General features: G+C 59.7%; 1 protein-coding gene across 3 annotated transcripts in view; it reads right to left on the bottom strand.

Annotated features, from left to right (window-relative positions):
- PPP6R3 (protein phosphatase 6 regulatory subunit 3) overlaps positions 1-19,106 on the bottom strand; it is a 78,296-nt gene that overhangs the window by 9,523 nt on the left and 49,667 nt on the right. The window contains exons 9-18 of one of the 3 annotated variants that reach the window (XM_056131995.1): positions 15,517-15,646; positions 13,388-13,540; positions 11,914-12,063; positions 10,981-11,045; positions 9,526-9,641; positions 8,032-8,117; positions 5,406-5,492; positions 2,485-2,582; positions 1,418-1,472; positions 924-1,054 (exon numbers count right to left, since the gene is read on the bottom strand). In XM_056131995.1, coding sequence (XP_055987970.1) covers positions 924-1,054; positions 1,418-1,472; positions 2,485-2,582; positions 5,406-5,492; positions 8,032-8,117; positions 9,526-9,641; positions 10,981-11,045; positions 11,914-12,063; positions 13,388-13,540; positions 15,517-15,646 — 1,071 coding nt within the window. The remainder of the gene's footprint in view (positions 1-923; positions 1,055-1,417; positions 1,473-2,484; positions 2,583-5,405; positions 5,493-8,031; positions 8,118-9,525; positions 9,642-10,980; positions 11,046-11,913; positions 12,064-13,387; positions 13,541-15,516; positions 15,647-19,106) is intronic. The other 2 variants (XM_056131996.1, XM_056131997.1) reach the window with 2 other exon arrangements.

The following is a 19,106-nucleotide window of genomic DNA, read 5'->3' as shown; positions in this document are numbered from 1 at the left end:
AAGAGGAAAATACAAACTACAGTCTGTCCAATCAAAATGACACTCAAGAGCAAGAGAGCAAGAGAACAGTGACACCCCCCTCCCCCCCCACACGCACGACTCAGAGGACGGCAAGTGTCCAGGGGGCACCTGCTGCATGCAGCCACGCCAGGCCGGGTCCTGAGCATGGGTCGTCGAGCCCCAGGTCGCCACCACCCCGAGCTCACGAGTTATTTCGTGGTCTGAGAGCAGGAGGGGAGGGGACGCCGCTGTCCCTGTGGCAGGGCACTGACAGACACACTGCCACGGCGGGTACACGGCAGCAGGCAGTGGCCCCCGAGGGTCACGCAGGCTGACTGGGCCTCTTGGAGACAGGTCCCCACTGCCCCCCATCCCCAAGGCTGGGCGGCCACTCAGGAGCGTCACAGAGGCTGCTGGCCGGGGGACTCCCGTCCAGTTGGTTCTGCTCCCCAAGTCCCAGACCTGTGGGAAGTCCCTCGGGGAAGGAAGTCTACGCGGCTGAGCGTCTCTTCACTCCCAAGACTCCCACCACGATATTCCTACTCTAGACGGCCTCTGAGCGACGCCCTCGTGGGCCGGGCCCGGGGCGGCCTGCAGATGGTCGCGTGCAGGGCAGCTACGGTACGGCTCGGCCCAGGAGCTGCTCGGGGCCGCGTGCTGGGGGGATGTCTGCCCCAAGCCCCTGGGCTTCTGCTCAGCCCGGGTTTTCACGGGCTGTGGTGCCGGGAGAGTAGCGAAGAGAAGGAAAAGCGAAGCTGGCTCGGCCCACGAGCACCCTGGCGAAGCTCTCCCTCGCTCCTGTGGCCGGCCGACTCGGGGCCCGGCTCCCGGCAACCCCCTGTGCGCCTGCGTCCCTCCTTCCAGGCTGTCCGACGTGACCCCCGGCTGGCCCTACTCCCTTCCAGGCTGTTCCTAACTGTCACCTGGACCGTCGCTGGGACTCGGGCGTGAAGGCGATGTGCTTCTCCTCCCAGATGTCCTCCTCATCAGAGCCGCCGTCATCAAACTGCTGTATCCGCTCCTTGCAGCAGGCTTCGAACAGGGCGATGTTCCCCTACGGGAGCGGGGAAGAGAAACACCCGCCTTTCAAAACTCCAACGTTGCCGTGAAAACAGACACATTCTGGAGATATAAAAGCGGCTGATGACTGACACCAACACCCAACGCCAGTATCCAAAGCCTGCTTCTGCCCCTAGAATAGGGACAGCTCCACCCCCGCCTGGTCCAGGGCAGCCAAGAGGCCCCAGGCCAAACTGCGGCCAGGGCCCCGGCACCAACCCCCAGAACTGGCCAGGGTGTCGGGCCACACCCCTAGTGTCACAACTCGACCCAGGGCTGTACACCTGCCCTGCCCGGCAGCACCTCTGCTGGGGCCCGGTCCCCAGCGCCCTGCCGCTCATGGGCACGCGACACTTACGCTTTCGTTTGTGTTGAGAGTGAAGTTGATGTCTGAAACGCGATCAAAAGAAACACTGGAAACCAAAGAGAAGCAGGGGGCGGTCAGCCAGACCCAAACAGGGCTCAGGCCACCTCCAAAGTTCCGGAGACCCGCACCAAGGTCTCCAGTGAGAGACAGAGCTCCGTGCCCGGGCAGAGCCTCCGGGAGCGCGGCTGCCGCCCACACGTGACCCGGCCTCCCTGGGCCCTAATTCCGCAAGCCAGAAACGAGCCCCCCAGCCCCCCGCCCTCCCTGTTCGGGGGCCACACCTGACAGTGCTCGGGGGGACCATTCAGGGAGCTGAGGACTGAACCAGGACAGCTGCGTGCAAGGCAAACGCCCTCCCCACTGCACTAAGTCTGTGGCCCCCCAAAAAGGGCGTTTGCAGAGAAGCCAGTAAAAGCACTAAAAAGTACACGGAAGCTGCCAGATACTGAACTCTTCCCCGGCAGGGCCAATTCCTACACAAAACTCAGGCTCATCCCGGAAGGAGGGCAGGGCAAGTCAGGGCTCGCCCGCCGTCTTCGGAGGGGGCCAGCTCCGGCGCCGGCTGGCCGGGGGAGGCTGCTGAGGGCGGACAGCGAGGGGCAGCGGCCTGGCGCCCTCGCGCCTCTGGGCCTCTGTGCACTCACTGGGGCCAGCGCCAACCGCCCGTGTGCGTCCCTCTTACCCCGACTGCAGAGTGAGTGGTCTGCCTGCCTGGCGCCTGCAAAAACCCAACTCTAGTTGTGGTGAGGGACCTAGAGAAGAGAATACACACAGGGTGGAGCTGCCCCGCCGGCAGGAGGCCCCGTGGGCACCACCGAGCTAACGCTGGGGGCAGAGTGACACCTCAGCTTCCGGACGGAGTTTCAGCCCATCAAAACGAACCCGGGCGAAACAGGTCGGGCCCGAGGCACTGGCCTCTCTGGGGAGGGACACTAACTGCTACTGAAGCCACAGGCAGCGCGGAGGGCAGGGCCTGGAACCCGGGCAGCTCGGGTCCCCCACACGTCACTCCCTGAGAGGGGCTGGCGGAGTGCGAGGGAAGCAGAGACGATACTCACTTGCCAATGTCATCTTGATCTGCGAACTTCTCATCGTTGAAGCCGAACTGGTCAATAAAATTGGACGTCATTTGTTGCATCTGATAATCAGAAAAGGCCTGGCAACCCCAGGACCAGCGACAGTGACATAATGATTCTAGTGACACGCCACACACCATCTGCCCACTTGTGATCCAGAAACCACCTTGCCATAGGGCTTCACGAGTTGGTGTGTTTGTTTCTAAACAGAAACATCCACTTCGGGCACAGTTCACCGAGAAAAGGAAACGTGCAAATTCGGTCCCCAATTAATCGTGCTAATGCACGGAACCGCTGGCCGAGTCTTGTGCCCGTTCCCGGAGGTCTCGTCAGAGAGGGGCCTGAGGGGAATTTACGAGGTGGCCGAGCGGCCTGGCGGCCTGCAAGGACAGTGCCGCGTCACCTCCGCACACAACCAACCTTCTGATAGCCAACTGGTGCGGACCAACCTCCTCCCACGCAGCCCCCAACTCCGACCCGACTGCCCCCCGCACAGCGGGGAACTGTAAGCCTGGCCCGCCCGGCCCATGCCTCCACGCGGCTCTCTCGGCCGCAGGGAGGCCCTTCTGGAGAGCCCGGGTTCCTCAAGGAGCTTCTCGGGGGGGGGGGGGGGGGGGGCGTGCACCCCATGAGGGGCTCGGCCGGCCCAGAGAGCGGGGGCACCGGGCCTGGCTCCCATCCTGCACCTTCAACGCTGCCACCGGAGCGACAGCCCCATGTCAGAAGGAGCCCCCCGGTCCCCGCCCAGCCCACACTGCCGACAGGCACCCTGAATCCGGGCCGCTCAACCTGGGGCAGGGAATCACAGCACGGATAACCGAAACTGCGGGCCCAGCTGGCTTTGGGAAGCACCTTTCCCTTAGGCCTGCAAGCAGCTGCACCCATTCCCGAGCACCTGTGGATCCCAGCGGCCTGCGGCGGACCGCAGGGCAGCGGCTACTCCCCAAGGCCGGGCTGAGTTTTGGACAGGAGCGAAGCTCTGCCTTGGAGCAGACCCGGCAGCCCCCCACGGGCACCCCAAGACATCGCACTGAGTCTCGGGGGGGCGCAAGGACATGTCCTTACAGTGCTAACGTGAAGGGCCTCGTGGGCACAGCTGAAGCCCCGGGACGTGGTGAACAGACACGGCACCCCCACGGACACACGTCACGTGCTTTCTCCCGGGAGACACAGCACTGACGGGAACCCAAAGCGACCTGGTGACTGAACAGCCGTCGTTAGTCTGAAGTCTGCCGGGCCGGGAGGGAGACTCACGAGCCAAGAACTCAGGCTCAAGCCCGACTGACTCGAGGAGCCATGAAAATGCCGCGGGACCCTGTCACTGTCATCTCTGAAGCTGCGTGACGTGCGCTGGACTCTTAAGCATCCAACATGGCTGTATGGGTATTAAAAACTATTCTGAAGCAGGAAGGAATGCCGACCACCTCCGGACGGCCGCTCTGGCCGGGCCAGAACTCCTTCCCCACCACTCAGCCTGGGACACCAGCGGTGGCATTGGTCTCAGGGGTCTCTACTTGGGACTGACCCCACACTAACTCCAACGTGAACGAGGGCCTCAATGTTCACACACAGAAAGGAATATTCGGGCTTAATGAAGACCAACGTACGGTTCTGAAGTTTGGGATTCCCAAGTTCCAAGCCAATGCCCGTTGGAGGATATTCCCTGCTTCCCAAGGCTGGGAGGCTGGGCCTAGCCCTTGGTCAGGAGGCAGCGGTGGCCAGAGCTTGGAACGGACAGAGCATCATACAGTGCTCCCAAGCAGGGGTGATCCAGGCCGACACTGCCCAGGGAAGATGTTGGGAGTCCTTCACAGGCGCTGGCCCCTAGAGCCCAGCAACCCTAGTGGGGGTAGTGGCCTGAGACCTGATGGGCAGTAGCACTGGGGTCCAGAGGGAAGCCCTAAGGTGTGGGAGTGGAACGCTCTGGAAACGGCCGCGGCCCAGGGGGTCAGCTCTTACCCTGACACCACAGGCAGAGACTGCCCGATGGGGCGCAGCCGGGAAGGGTGACAGCTGGGGACTGTCCAGAGGGCCTGGCTCAGAGACTGTCACTCTGCCAAGAGCAAATCGATCAACCTGCTTCCGTTGGCTCCCCGGCTTTCCCTCCCACAGAGGTGACAGGAGTGGATGACGGCGATGAGCTCAGGACCGGAGGGTGGGCTGGGACGGACGCCCGCCACCAACCCTCCCTCAGTGGTCACTGTGGCTGCCCGCGAGACGCCCGGTCTGGGTAATGGCAAGCTCGCCTCTCCTCCCTGAGGCCGGACACGTGTCAGCGGGGCGGGGCGAGAGGCTGACTTGCACGGGGGAGCCCTGGGTTCGATCCCGGGCACCGCCAAAAGGAACAAGGAAACCGAGGGTCCTGTTCCTCTTTAAAGACCGGCCCCCCCGCCCCGGGCTGGGCACGTGAGGCCAACCGCCGGCTACCCTGCAGACTCCCACTGCTCAACACAGGGAGCACCGGCTGCCCCGGCCACTAGGGACTGGACTCCTCAGCTCCCCCTGCACGGTCCAATTATTACTGCCTGGGATCCCCGCTACAGAAGCTTCCTTACTTCCGGGCCACACTCAGTCACTCCAGGCCGGCTCGGCTCCATGTGCGCTGGCCACGTGCAAGGCCAACGCCCTCCACTGCACTATCGCTCGGCCCTGCAGAGACCCGGGCTACCCCGCCTACTTGCAAGTTCTATCTGGAATACATCTCAGGGGTCCTTTCACTGACTCTCCAGCAACCGTGCCCGAGTCCTCACCGTCATGTTACGGAACACTCTCCCTCACACGGCCCGTCCCTGCCGCCCGGGGCACGGCCGTCGCTGGGTGCGCCGTGGGTCGGCACGGGCGCACAGGGCGGCCGACCGAGCATCGGATAGGAAACAGAAGGCAGAGCGCCAGGCGTGACTCACTTGCTGCAGAGAGGAATCCTGCGAGAAACCCGTTTCCTTAAAGTCAATCTCATCATCACTGGATGAATGAATGTGGCAGGCTGTGACCTAATGCACAAAAACGTAGAAAACTATTTAACAGAAAATTAGGACATTTGCACCGGCATTTTTGGGCAAAGATCATTCAGCTTTTCTCTCATCAACAGCAAAAACGAGAGCAAGCGCCAACCATCCCAGCACCCACCGTCCTGGTGGGCTGCTCGTCCCCCAGTGCCCCCGTGGCTGCCTCTGCACTCGGTGGAGGACCCCCTCCCCCCACGCCCCAACCTCCCCCTCCCCCCGAGCGAAAGGCTGAGAAGGAACAAGGACGATTAGCACAATTCCTAAGCGCCACGCGGCCGGGAGGGGGGACCCGCCCCTCCCCGGTTCCGCCTGGCGTGAGGCCACACAGGGCTGTGCGTGGCCTGACTGGGGCGCTCCGGCAAGCCTTGGCTGGAATCAAATCCACCTCACTTCCCACCACCTGCCCGGGTGAGTGACCCTCCATTCCCAACTCGCCTCCTGAGGGACAGAGATGGAGGTGGGAGCCCCAGAAAGGCCCGGCCCGAGGAAGAGGGAGACACCCTGGCCACAGCAGCTGCGGCAGGCTCCACAGGGCAGTGCGCGCCATCGAGCTGCTGTTCCCAGAACGGCTGGGGTCTAAGGGCAGAGCTTCCAGCACGTCCTCAGTCACCTGGGCTTCCTCCAACGAAAGGGGCTCTTGCCAGCTCACGCACCAAGAAGGAAGCTCGCCTTAGCTGAGCAACTAGTATGTGCCGGGCAACCTAACCCCTTTCTCATGTTCTCCTTGACTTCTCTCCAGAGCATTCAGTCATTTTTTCCCCTCCAACCAGGAAGGAATTACCAATGACCCTGCCACACACACATCAGGGTGGCCACACCAGGCCCGCTGGGATGTGACGTGCTGATTCCAGCTCGACAACCGGCTTTGCACACGTGCCCTTCCTCCTCTGCTTCTCTCGGGCTCCCTGTAAACTGATGTGCCCCCAGGCTTCTCCCCGGCACCCCCCACCCCTGGATCCATGGCACCTCCGTCGGCTAAGCCAAAACCAGAGAAGTTTTACACAGTCCCAGCAAAGATATAAGACATGCGTTACAGAACAATCACCAGAGGTAAGTCTGGATGAAACGTCTTTGAAAGCAGACACCGAGAACACTCTGGTGTAAGAAGCTCGGTGCTCTCCTGCCTGTCCCCAACTCCTGTTCCCCGGAACCCGTCTCAATCCAAGAGCTCGAGTCGGGCCCCTTTCCAGCCCCAGACCTAAGGCTCGGCTCACCAGAAGCCTGCCCGGTGCCCCTGGCCCGCAGCCTTGACACTACACCGGCCCCATCCCTCCACATCTTGGTCACCTTCTCTGAGAGCAGACCCTGCCCAGTGCAGGACCTCGGAGTCTAGGCGGCAGTCACCCCGATATTCACAGAACAAGTGACTACGTAAGAACACAGTGATCACTTCGCTTAAAAAAAAAGAGTCCCGAGATAAATAACACCTCTCCAGACAAAGTATTTTCTTAGATGATCCCTACGGGGCCGGGTGGCTGGGGACCGACTAGGCCGCACTCCCTCAGGCCGGCGGACTCTGGGTTTCTGAGGGAGCCTCTGAGGTGCCGCCACCTCCTCTCACACCAGCGGCTGCCGTGTGACGTACTTAGGGAACGGAAGGGCGCTCCCCGGCCCGGCCCGGCAGGCTGCGGTGTCTGTCCCGAGCCGGAGCCCCTCAGGGACACACGCAGAGCTGGGACGTGTGCGTAGCCCAGCTCGACAGCCCCCGAAACACTCTGGTAGGAAGATGAAGAGCCCGTTTCCTACCGCCTGACTCCCCTGAGGAGACTTGATGCCCGAGGCTGAGGGTCCCGGGGTCAGGCCCGAGAACACACACACCTCCCACCACGCAGTCTAAGCCAAGGCCTCAGACCCGGAACCAGGGCAGGAGCTCTGAGAAAGAAACGCTTCTCCTCACCTTGAAAAGCCAAAGTGACACTTACCTTTGGTCAGTGCTCAAAAGAGTCCGTTCCAAAACCAATCTGATTTAAGAATATATTACCAATGCCATAGTCCCTGGCTAAAAAGTGCCAATCTGGAGCTGGAGCGACAGTCCAGTGGGGAGGGCGTTTGCCTTGCACGCAGCCTACCCAGGTTCGATCCCCAGCATCCCATAGGGTTCCCTGAGCATCGCCAGAGGTAATTCCTGAGTGCAGAGCCAGGAGGAACCCCAGAGCATTGCCAGGTAGGCGCCCCCCCGCCCCCCAAAAGAAATTAAAAAAAAAAAAAAAGGTGCCAATCTACAGAAGATTTCCAAGCTGTCCACAGCATGCCTCCGCAGACCCCAAAAGCAATCTACTGAGGATGAGCCCCAGTCAGCACCATCAGACAACTGCCAGGAACATGGCCGGGCCTGCCGGGGAGCACGTATGGCCCCTGATGGCGCTCTGTGGAGGTGGCCGGCTCGGGGCAGGGGAGACCCCAGGGCTGCCTGCTGCCTTGCTCCCAGCCAGGCAGCACCAGGCAGCTGCCCACTGCCCACGTCCTCTCTGCAGGAAGAACCCGGGGCCGCGAGCCCCGCGTGGGTGCAGCCCGTGGAACCTACTAGATCCACCGTGTTCCTCTTGTTGGTCTCCCCCAGGGAGCTCGCGCAGAACGTCTCCCACCGCTCCCTGACGTCGTCCGGGAGCTCTGCAGAGAGAAGAGGACGGGCGTCACCAGCCAGCGAAGGACACGGCGCAGTGACCCACACCCAGTGGCTGCCAGCTGCCGTTCAGCTCTCAGGAGGGGTTGATGGGGTCCAAGGACAGCAACCGCCCACTCATCCCCCGGATCATCCACAACTGATGCCTGGAGTCCCCAGCACCAAAGGCGTCATGTGAAACCTGTTCACAGACACCTAACCCGGGCAGCGAACCCCCACGCCCCCGAGAAGGGCGCAGAGGGCACCGCGTGCACGTGTCTGTCCGGGCGAGAAATGCAGCTGGTGCCACTGACACAGTGTGCGCTGCCAAACTGCCAGATTGCACCCCAACTGGCTCACGGGTCCGGGCCAACCCAGGGAGGGCATGCAACATGGGAGTCGACCTTCCAGGGGAATCTGGAAGACGGACACTTCTCCGAGGAGCTGAAGCTGCACTAAGGTAGCTCTGCATGAAACGCGCGCGGGCCCCGCATGGCCATTTCTAACTGTGGCCTGGCTGGGTCCCACTCAAGCAGAACCGTCCCGGCGTCTGTCTGGCAACACCCTGCGGCTGAAGCTCAGTCCCTGGGAGCTTGCTTTTTTTTTCCCAGTGAAAGTTTTTTTTTTAATTAGTGAGACACCATGAGGTACAGTTGTAGACTTACAAACCTTCATGCCCTCCCATTCCCCCCACCCCACCCCTGTGGCAGGGCATTCCCTTTTGCTCTCTTTCCTTTAGGGTGTTGTGGTTTGCAATAGAAGTATTGAGAGACCACAGTGTTCGGTCTACAGTCTACTTTCAGCACACGTCTCGCATCCCGAGCGAGTCCTCCAAACACCCTTTACCTGGTGTTCTGTTCCCTTCTCTACTCTATCTGAGCTGCGTTTTCTCCCAGCATGTGTTGCTGGCCCGCCCTGGGGGCTTTCTTTAAACTAAATTCAACGGAAGTGATGCTCATCCCTGACACAGGTCCCAGACGTGCATCAGAGGCGTCTGTACTGTATGTCGTCTGCACGTACGCCATCGTGTTCACACCTCGTGAACCTCAAAACCCTCCTGTGAAAGGATGGGCAGTGGGCTGGAGTGACAGCACAGCGGGGAGGGTGTTTTCTATGCAGGCGGTTGACCCGGGTTCGATTCCCGGCATCCCAGATGGTCCCCTGAGCACTGCCTGGAGTAATTCTTGAGTGCAAAGCCAGGAGTAATCCCTGAGCATCACCGGGTGTGACCCAAAAAGCAAAAAGAGAGAAAAGGACGGCGGGCAACACTTTTCACTGAGTCCTGTGCACAGTAGCCACTGGGTTGCGCGCTGGGCCCAGAGCCACCCTAGAGTGAGCGCCGCACCGCTCCTGCCCGAGCCCCTCCAGAGGACCCAGGCCACCCACTCAGCTGCCACTGAGCAGGCTCCCCCTCACCTTTGATGAGCTGCTGCACCAGCGCACTGTTGGGGCCCTTGTCGGTGCTGTGCACGATGCAGTTCGCTATCCTCGTCAGGTGCCCCATGTAGCCGTGCCGCCGGCCCCCCTCGGCCCTATGAAGGAGAGAACAGTGAGACCCCGGCGCACACTCGGTGAGGGGAGCTCGGCAGAAGCACCCAGGAAACCAAGGCGTCGCAGAGGAAAAGGGGGAGGACGGGCGGGAGACTCGGCTGTTCCGCACAGCCGCACCCCGAGGACAAGGGCAACTCCAGGAAGACCACCAGCGGCTGCTCTCAAGTGGCGCCAGGAACACCACGGCTGGTGTTCGCCGACACCGCGATTTCTGAGACCTTCCTCAACAGCTCTCCGTGAAGGGGCTCTGGAGACCCGCCACTGACTTCTGGGCAGTGCAGGGAGGCCCCGCGCGGGCCTTCCTCCCACGGGCTGTCTGGGGGCCGCTGCCTCCCGCGTGAGGCGTCTGTGACGGGCCCACGTTCCCACCACACTCCGTGCAGTGTCCACTCTCCCAGCCATGAGCCCAAGGCCGGGCTGAACAACAAGACACTCTGGCTCCAAGGGAGAAATTTTCAAGGGCCACAGAAACTCACAGAACATAGGACTGTCGGGAAGCAGATCCGCACCCTCGCGGCCTTCGGGGGCAGGGCCACGGCAAGCTGGCCACCTGGTGTGGGGCCCTGGGAAGGCTCGCCCCGGCCTCACGTGAAAGACGTGCCCTGGGAGGGTGCAGCAATGGCCAGCGGCAGCGAGGGAGACGGGAGGGCGTGGGGGGCTCTGACCACGCGGAGAACACTCACTTCCCGGGCCGGAGTCTCAGCCGGGCTTCCAAAGCAACTAAGAAAACCCGAACCTCACAAAATCCGCCTGAGCTCTGACCCCTCCCGGGGCCTGGGAGGTCTGAGGCACTCCTCGGAGCGGCGGCTGCTGAGGGGAGGCGCCAGCCCCACTGGTCGGTGCCCACGCCGACACATCTGTGCAACTTCGAGAGATGCACCCCAAAGCAGGGAGATTCTAGTCTGAGGCCCACTCGTGAGTACGTGACTTAAGAACCAGTCCAAGAAGCTCACGGAACGGCCTCCTGCTCCAGAGACAGGAAGCTCCGCAGCTCCGGGGCCAAGCCGGGTCACACGCGGCGACCACGCGGCAAGTGACCCTACGTGAGGAGGCCACCCCACCCTCCCGCTCCCTGCAGCCAGGTTTCTGAGTGGGGCCCAGGACAACGGCTGAGCCACCAGGCGAGAGGCCCCGATGGTGATGCCCACCCGGGACGCACGATTTCGGACACAGAAACGGAAAGTCGGTCAAAGAGGACCCTGGCGCCCCTGAGGCTGGGGCGGGGTGGACACAGCTCCTGGCGCAGTACCAGAAAACCAGCTCTGAACCCGGGTGCCTGCAGGGGTGCCCCAATCGCTCCCTTCCCCAAAAACGACTTACTGCTTCTTCTCGTTCATTTCCCAGGCTTCAAGTATACGTTCTATCAACTGACATTTTTGAAAAAGCTGAATGAAGAAAGAACACTCGGTTAATGTCGATGCACGCGTCAGAGTGAAGTGAACCAGAGCCACCTTGACTCGACTGAAGCAGCGGTGGGGGTGGCCGAGCGCCCAGGATGATCACCCACGGAACGACGCCCACCGCAGAGCCCACGTATGCTGAGGGATCGCAGCCAGGGCCAGCACTGGAGGCCCACCAGACTGCGGCGACACCGAGGGGACGAGGCCCTGGGCGTGCGAGCAACACGGCAGTGGTACGACCGTCACTGTGACGACACTGTAAAATCGCTCTGGCCTGCCAGATTCCTGCCGGGGAATCCCAAGTGCTGTGGGCGAGTGCAAGCGACTCGCCAGTTTGTGCCAGGCCACGTCCCTGCGCTGGCCTGCCGGGGTAGGCACTGTGAGAACAGGCCCCCGGGCGGACTGAGGGCCTCCGAGAGGGGCGCACGGTGCGGGCTGGCACAAACTCGACACCAGTCTGATGGCTGGCGCCCAGTAACAGCTCAAACGCCTCCTGCAGTACCCAACAGGGCCTTGCTCTGGGCCTCGGTGCCCTGCTGCTTGTGCCCGGCCACCTGGGGTCCCTGGGCCGAGCAGGGCCGAGGGGGTTCCACCCGAGACCACTGAGCACCGTCTCAAACAGATGCCGGGACTCCTTCCATCTCCCCGAGATTTCTGAATTTCACATTAACCGAAGAAACACATTTTTTCTCCAGAGAAGTTCACCTAATAGCTATCTGCACAGGGTGGACTCGCAGATTCCCTGGTTCAAGGAAGGGCAACAAGAACATGATGGGATCGATACTGAGGCCCGCGCCCACGGGAGCAGGCCCTCGCCAACGAGAGCGCCAACAACGGCCCCACACATGCTTACGTGTTTCAGTAATACATTGTCACCGGCGGAATCCTGATCGGTAATTGTGCCGGTTTCCGTGTTTTCGAAGGGGCTTGCGAGGATCAGAGCGACACAGATCTCCACTTGTGTGTGTAAGAAGTTATTCCACGTGTACTTGAAGAACATGTCCTGCAAGACAGAAAGGGCTGCTGTCTGCTGTGGTACGTCAGCGCACACTCAGGCTTCCGTGACACAAAAGCGCACACTCGGGCCCGACCACGGAGCAGACACACATTCCAGGGGCCTGAGGCACCTAACTGAGGCCTCTAGGCCCCAGTGTGCCAGGCAGGACCCACTCAGGGATTCAAAGACAAAAGAGAGGTCAGACAGGCGAGTCTCCTGCAAAGCCAAGGGGCTTCCCAACTACCTGAGAAGACGCAGCAGCACGAAAGACAACCCCACAAAGGGGAGGATGTTTCAAGTATGTACAGAGGATCTCAACAAAGCGGGTTTTAGTCTCAAAAATGAAAAAGTCTCTTCAGGAGACTGATCAAACTAGGCATCATTCAAAATTAGTTCCAAAGTAACAATGAAACCAACAAGGGACAGATTTTCTCCGTAACATGGGAGACTGGTGATGGGTGAGTCCAGCAGAGTCCCGGGGGGTAAAGGTGTCCACTTCCAGGCGTCCTGTCGGGGCCGCCTGCCCAGAGGCCCCTCCATCAACGTACCACGGGTCCTGGCAAGTCACTCATCCTGAAGCAGAAATGTCACGAAAGCCATCTCGGGGCACTGGACAGGCGCGAGGAATAGTCAACCAAGCAGGGCTCTGGCCTGTGTGAAGGCCACCCCGCCTTCTGCCACCTCCTGCCCGAACAAACGCACTCAGGGCACTCGCCACAGGCCATCTAGCAGGGGATCATCTTCCCGGCCGTAAGCAACCCCAGACCTGCCTCTGAAACACCCTCCGGACTCTCAAGAGCGTAGCTGTGGTTCCTGCCACCTGTGTCCCGTGGCGCTGAGAGGCAGGACAGAGCAGGCGGGGGACAGAGCTGGGCGCGTGAGTGTCAGGGCCAGGCCTGGAACTGGGGAAGCCCAGGGTGCTGTTTCTGCTTTCAGTACCGAGCAGACAGGCCCCTGTTTCTGGAACAAATCTTGGAACAAAACCAAAGACCAGCAGAAGGGCTGGAAAGAGCAGGGCAGGGCAGGTCAGCCTTGCACGCAGACCGGCCAGGACCACACAGGACGCCGGGGCAGCACCGAGCCGGAAGGAAGCCCTGAGCACCTGCCTGGGCATGGGCCCCCGCCCCCACGAAAAAAGGAAAAACCACACTCTGACTCACTTTACACAGGAAGGAAGTGCCACTCGGCTAATGAGAAGTGAAAAGGATTCCACGTTCAGCATGCAAATGGAAGACTACCCGTGCCCGGTCCGGGCGAACTGTCAATCAGGGAGCGTAACCCACATCAGGCCCAGGCCCGGGCAGAGTCAGGTGTGCGTGGGGGAGCTTACCAAGATGACCCCGATGCTGTTCAGCTCCACGAGGTCCCCGTTGATGCTGCTGGTGTTTGTCTGAAGGAGGCTGGATATTAGCCTGATCACGTTCAAGCGCGTGTTCCCCACGGGAGGGTCGAGCACACCCCACGTGGTCTTCATCACGCTTTTCTGAGGAAGGAAAAGTGTCCCGGTCAAATCCGGTCTGGAGCAAACCAACGGATGGGGCACCCGCTGAGCACTCACAGTGCCCGACTCACCGGAAACAAGGCCTGACAAGGACACCCCACAGGACCTCTGGGCTATGACTGAAAACTTGGAGTTGTGAGGAAGCACGAGGGGGAAACGCCGAGTCACTGCCCTGGCCTGGAGGTCTGGCCAGAGGTTAAGGAGCCCTGGCTCCAAGACAGCGGAAAGCTACTCACGTCCACTTAAAAACAGAAAGTGCAGGATCCGGCCACAGAGAACAGCAGGCAGGGCGTCTGCCTTGCATGTGGCATCCCATATGGTCCCCGAGCCGCCAGGAGCAATTCCCAAGTGCAGAGTAAACTGGAGCGTTGTTTGGAGTGGCCCAAAATACAATTAAAAATAAATAAAAAGCTGGGGGTGGGGGCCGTGGAGCCATCAGCAGGCAGCGGGTAGGACTCCTGCCTCGCACTCGGCCAGCCCGAGCTGAACCCTCAGCAGCCAGTATGGTCTCCTGAGCACCACCAAAATCAGACACGTCACAGAACCCGATCAAATATAAACTCCAGGGCTGGAGCAGAGTATAGGGCAGGGCACTTGCTGTGCATGCAGCCAATCGGGGCTCGACCCCCAGCACCCCGAAGGGTCTCTGATCCCCACCTGGACCGAGCCCTGAGCACAGAGCCAGGAATAAGCTCTGAGCACCAGCAGGTGTTGCCCTAGAACAAAAACGAACCAAAATAATAATGGAATGCCATTTGTCCACGCAGGTGAGGAGGCCAACGAGCCCCTGCCTCTCTCCGAGTTAGCGGCTGTCACCCAGGAAGCCGGCTCGGCCTTCTGCCGCCCTGGGTCCCCGTCCACTCCCGCACAGGAGCTGGCCACAGAGCAGAGAAAGGCCGAGCAGAGGGGGACAGCACACCCTGGGGGCACACCCAGAGGCAGAGGACAGGCAGAGCCCCCAGGAACACTGTGGCACGAAAACAACCAGGCCCCAGGCAAGGATCCGAAGGATTAAACATGAAGTGCCTGAAAGGCCACGAAAGCCAAGAACAGGAGGAGCTAGACTATTCTAGGGACCCATGGGAGACAGCGCCGGCTGACTGTAGCAGATAGTGCTGACCAACTGTGGGAAACGGGGCAGATAACCGTGGGAGACAGAGCTGACCGGCTGTGAGAGAGAGCACTGACTGGAAGAGACAAAACCGTTGGACTGTGGGAGACAGGGCTGTGAGAGACAGCACTGACTGACTATAGGAGACAGAGCTGACTGACTGCGGGAGACGGCGCTGCCTATAGGATACAGGAACAGTGCTGACTGACTGTGGGAAACAGGACTAACCGACCATGGGGGACAGTGCTGACTGACTGTGGAGACAGTGCTGACTGTGGAGAGTGAGAGACAGAACTGCCAAACGATGGACATCCCTCTTCTGAGGTGTTTTCAGTGACCTTCCGGAGATAATGGTAATTTGCTGTTCATACCCCACTGATCCTAACTGAAAACCAAACGCTCACCCTCCTTAAGGTCCCCAGACGGCTACGTCTCCAAGTATGAAGAGGACTCAACTTCAAAGAGCAGCCCCTGAAGTCTATCTCACAGTGAGGACACAACACGCTATCAGAAACAGGCTTGCTTTCCTCGCATGTCAGAGCACTTGGCCAACCCCCGCACCGCACGCCCCCGTCCACCCGTTAACACCGCCCCGAGCAGTCCAAGTCCGAGCTGGGAGTAGCCTGAGCACAGCTGAGTGCGGTGGCAAAAACCTGTTAATAAAAAACACACCAAAAACCCCCAAGAATTTTTATAAAAGAACAACTGAGACACGGTTTCCTAGGGAGCCACTGTGCTGGGCTTAGTCTGCCCATCACCCAGACAGCGCAGGGACAGTTGTGTGCTGGTCACACCGCTCTGCCCTTAATGTGGACGAACCGCCAACAGGCTTCCGGTAGCCGCCTACCTTCGGTGGCTCAAGGAGGAGCTCGTGGAAAGATCCAAGTCTTCCTCGGATGGCTTCTAGAACACTCTTGTTGACGGAACAAGCCGAGTGATTCATGCCTGGCGGGCAGATCTCTATGTGGCCTTCAAACCTTGAAACAAAGCAAGGAGATTTTACTCAGTAAATCTCGAAACACGGTTCTGCGGGCTCCCTACCGGCAGTGCTGCTGCGTAAGCCAAAGCCTGGGGGGACTGTGCCACACCGATGCTTCTGGAGGGAGCGAGGAGGGTGACGGAAAAGCCAGGACCAGCCAGCGTGGCCTGAGAGCCAAAGGACAGGCCCCTCTCCTCGGGCTCCGAAACCCAACACCGACTCTGACTCAGTACTGGGGAAGAAATCCGGAAACCCAAAGATCTGAGCACTGAGCCACAGGACGCAGCATACTGGGTCCGGGAAAATCAACAGGCCTGGCCACTTTAACGACATAAAAATAAGAACAGGCCCTGCGAATAGGTTGTTTTGGATGATAAAGAGTCTCACGTTTCCTAAGGCGGAAATTACTTTTTAACATCCCCTTCAGTCTCTGCTCGGGTAAACCATTCCGTAACCCAGGTGCTGAACGAGACCCTCAGATCCCACTGCGTTAGTGACCAACTGCAACAGGAAGTCCTCCAAGCGCGGCAGGACAGACCCGGGGGAGCTTCAAGGCCTGGCATGGCCCTCAAGCACCGCCAGGGTGGCCGCTGGGGCAGGTGCCGGCACCACAGTGGAGGCCCCTATACAAAACGCAGTTCCAGGGAGCAGCTGTATCTGATCAGTGCCCATGAGTGACTACAAAAGCCGCGGGTGTAAGGGAGGACAGGGCAGCAGGAGGGCATTTGCCTTGCACACGGCCCACCCAGGCTCGATCCCCAGCACCCTAGGAGTGATCCCTGAGTGCAGAGCCAGGTAGCCCCTGAGCACTGCTGGGTGCCGGGTCCAAACATAAGAAAAGAATGAAAATGCGGCGGCCGGAGCAGGCTGACTCCCGACTCCTCACCCTCCGTCCCGCGCTGTGCCCTGACCCCCGCTCAGAGCTGGACGCTTGTCCTGGGCTGTTGTGACGTGCGTGCTGACACCAACAAGGGACCCAGAGCACAGGCTGGCTGAGGGCAGCAATGCGGGCAGGGTCAATAAGAGCTTCTCTCTAGGTCTCTAGAATCCCTTCATCCAATGAAGAACTGAAGCTTTCTTCTAGAGTATCTTCAATTTAATTCATCTGGAGTTCTTTTTTCAAATGTAAATAGCAGGTATAAATATAATTATTTCCCCAAGGGGCAAGTGACCTTCTTAGCCACACTTGGAGTTGTCTTTATTCACCTAAGTGAAAACTATGCTGTCCATGTAAAGAGAGTGTGTGCTTGCGTGTGTGTGTGTGTGTGTGTGTGTGTGAGCACGCGCGGCGAGCTGCAGGCGTGACGCGTGAGCTCTGGCGCTAACCTGCTCCCCTGGCCTATTTATAAATCTAGAAACTCTGGGGTAAGCATCACTCACCTACAACCCTGACCTAGATACCACGGCCACGGCGTTTAGTAAGACTTAGAGTCAAATGCAAAATGAAGCCCGCGGCCCTCGACAGAGGCTCCGAGGTGGAAGGCCTGGGAGAGGCAGCAAGCGGCCACACGGAGGCAGATTCAACATCCATTCAAGTCATTTACGAAGGTGACAGGCGCCGGCAGAGGGACTCTCGTGTGTTTTTACTTACTTGGGCAAACATCAAAGGCCAACGAGGTCACCCAACCACTGTGGCTGACCTTTCCGGAACAGACCGAGAATGTTCTGTTAGTCCCCAAGCCACCTGCTGAAGGGCAGGTCTCAGCCGCCCAGGCCCGGCTGCGGGCCAGCTCTGCAAGGAGGCCCACGGGAGACCCCAAAACACAGCTGCTGCCTTCCCGCAGCCTGTGGCTGCCCCCCCCCCCCCCCCCCGAGGCGGGAGATGCATCCCCAGTGTGATGGTGTCCGGATAGGCCCGAGGAGACGCCTCCCCAGTGCGGACCATGCCTGCAGGCAGGTTCGATTTGGGGGTGGGGGCGACCAGGGTGTCAGTGTGGCACAGGGCCGTGATTCTGGTCCGCAGGGCTGCATCCTGCAAGGCTGAGTGATGCCAGGAACGAGCCAGGTGTGAAGCAGCTTGGGGACACGAATGACAATGAAGTCACTCGTGATCTCGCTCGGTGATTGGCTATGCACACTTGCCTGCTTGGACCTTTGGGTTTAAGCTCTTTTCTTATTGTTTCAGTGGTTCTGGTTTATCTAAAGATGTGGCCTAGGGCTGGAGAGATAGCACAGTGGGTAGGGTGCCTTGCATGCAGCCTACCCGGGTTCGATTCCCAGCATCCCATATGGTCCCCTGAGCACCGCCAGGGGTAACTCCTGAGTGCAGAGCCAGGAGTAACCCCTGTGCATCGCCAAGTGTGACCCCCCACCAAAAAAAAGCAGAGGAAAAAAAAAAAGATGTGTCCTTGGGTGTGCCAGAGGTGAACGCTCTGAGGGGGGTGTTTCTCTTCTGTGACCTGGGCTCTGGCGATATATCTAAGTAATCACTGATACCAGTGAAAGATTTTTTTCCCTAGAAATTTTTAACTCTGGGGATTTAAATGTAGTTTATGACCCCCTTAAGAATTACTTTGGGAGGGCTGGAGCAATAGCACAGCGGGTTGGGCGTTTGCCTTGCACGCGGCCGACCTGAGTTCGATTCCCAGCATCCGATATCGTCCCCTGAGCACTGCCAGGAGTCATTCCTAAGTGCAGAGCCAGGAGTTACCCCTGAGCATCGCCAAGTGTGACCCGAAAAGCAAAAAAAAAAAAAAAAAAGAATTACTTTGGGGGTGGTCTGGGGCGACGCACAGCACGTAAGGTGCTTGCCTCGGCAAATGGCAGACCCGGATTCAGGAGATAGTGGGGGTTCTCTCGAGTCTTCTCATGGCTCGATGGCTCCTGTTGTTCAGAGCTGAGCATCATTTCACTGTCTGAAGGTCCCGTCTCATCTAGCTACTCACCAGCGGAAACACAGCTCGGCTGCTTCCGTTTTGGCAAGCAGGGGAGACGGCTGCTTGCAGGTTTTTCTGTGGGTAGCTGTTAGCTACTTGCACACACGGGACACACATGCGGTCAGTGTGCTTCGCCTGGACACGGCTGGACCCCTCTGTGTTCCTGAGCGCCCCGTCTCGCGACACCGGCGACTGTCCGTGTTCCTGATACTGCCCTTCTGGTTTGCTTTTTGAAGAAGCTTTGCACGCCCAAGATAAACACTTTCTGGTCATGATAAATGGTCATTTTCACATCGAATCCGCAAATATTTTCTTCAGGAATTTTGCATGTGAGCACTGGAAGAGTCTTGCCAGGCGGTCTGCTTCCGGCAGCATTCTGTCTCGCTTCCAAGTGACGCCGGCCTCGTGAAGTCTGTTCCTCATCCTGGCAGGCTTACAGCTTTGACAGAATCCATCGAAGAAGTCATCCTGAGCCCAGTTTCTTTTCTCTTTCTGGTGCCACCCCCAGTGGTGCTCAGGGCTCACTCTGGCTCTGCGCTCAGGGATCCCTCCTGGTGGGGCCTGGGGACCACATGCCGGGTG

Source organism: Sorex fumeus, unplaced genomic scaffold, assembly GCF_029834395.1.
Source record: "Sorex fumeus unplaced genomic scaffold, SorFum_2.1 ptg000093l, whole genome shotgun sequence".
NCBI lineage: Eukaryota > Metazoa > Chordata > Mammalia > Eulipotyphla > Soricidae > Sorex > Sorex fumeus.
This window is presented reverse-complemented; position numbering and strand designations above follow the sequence as displayed.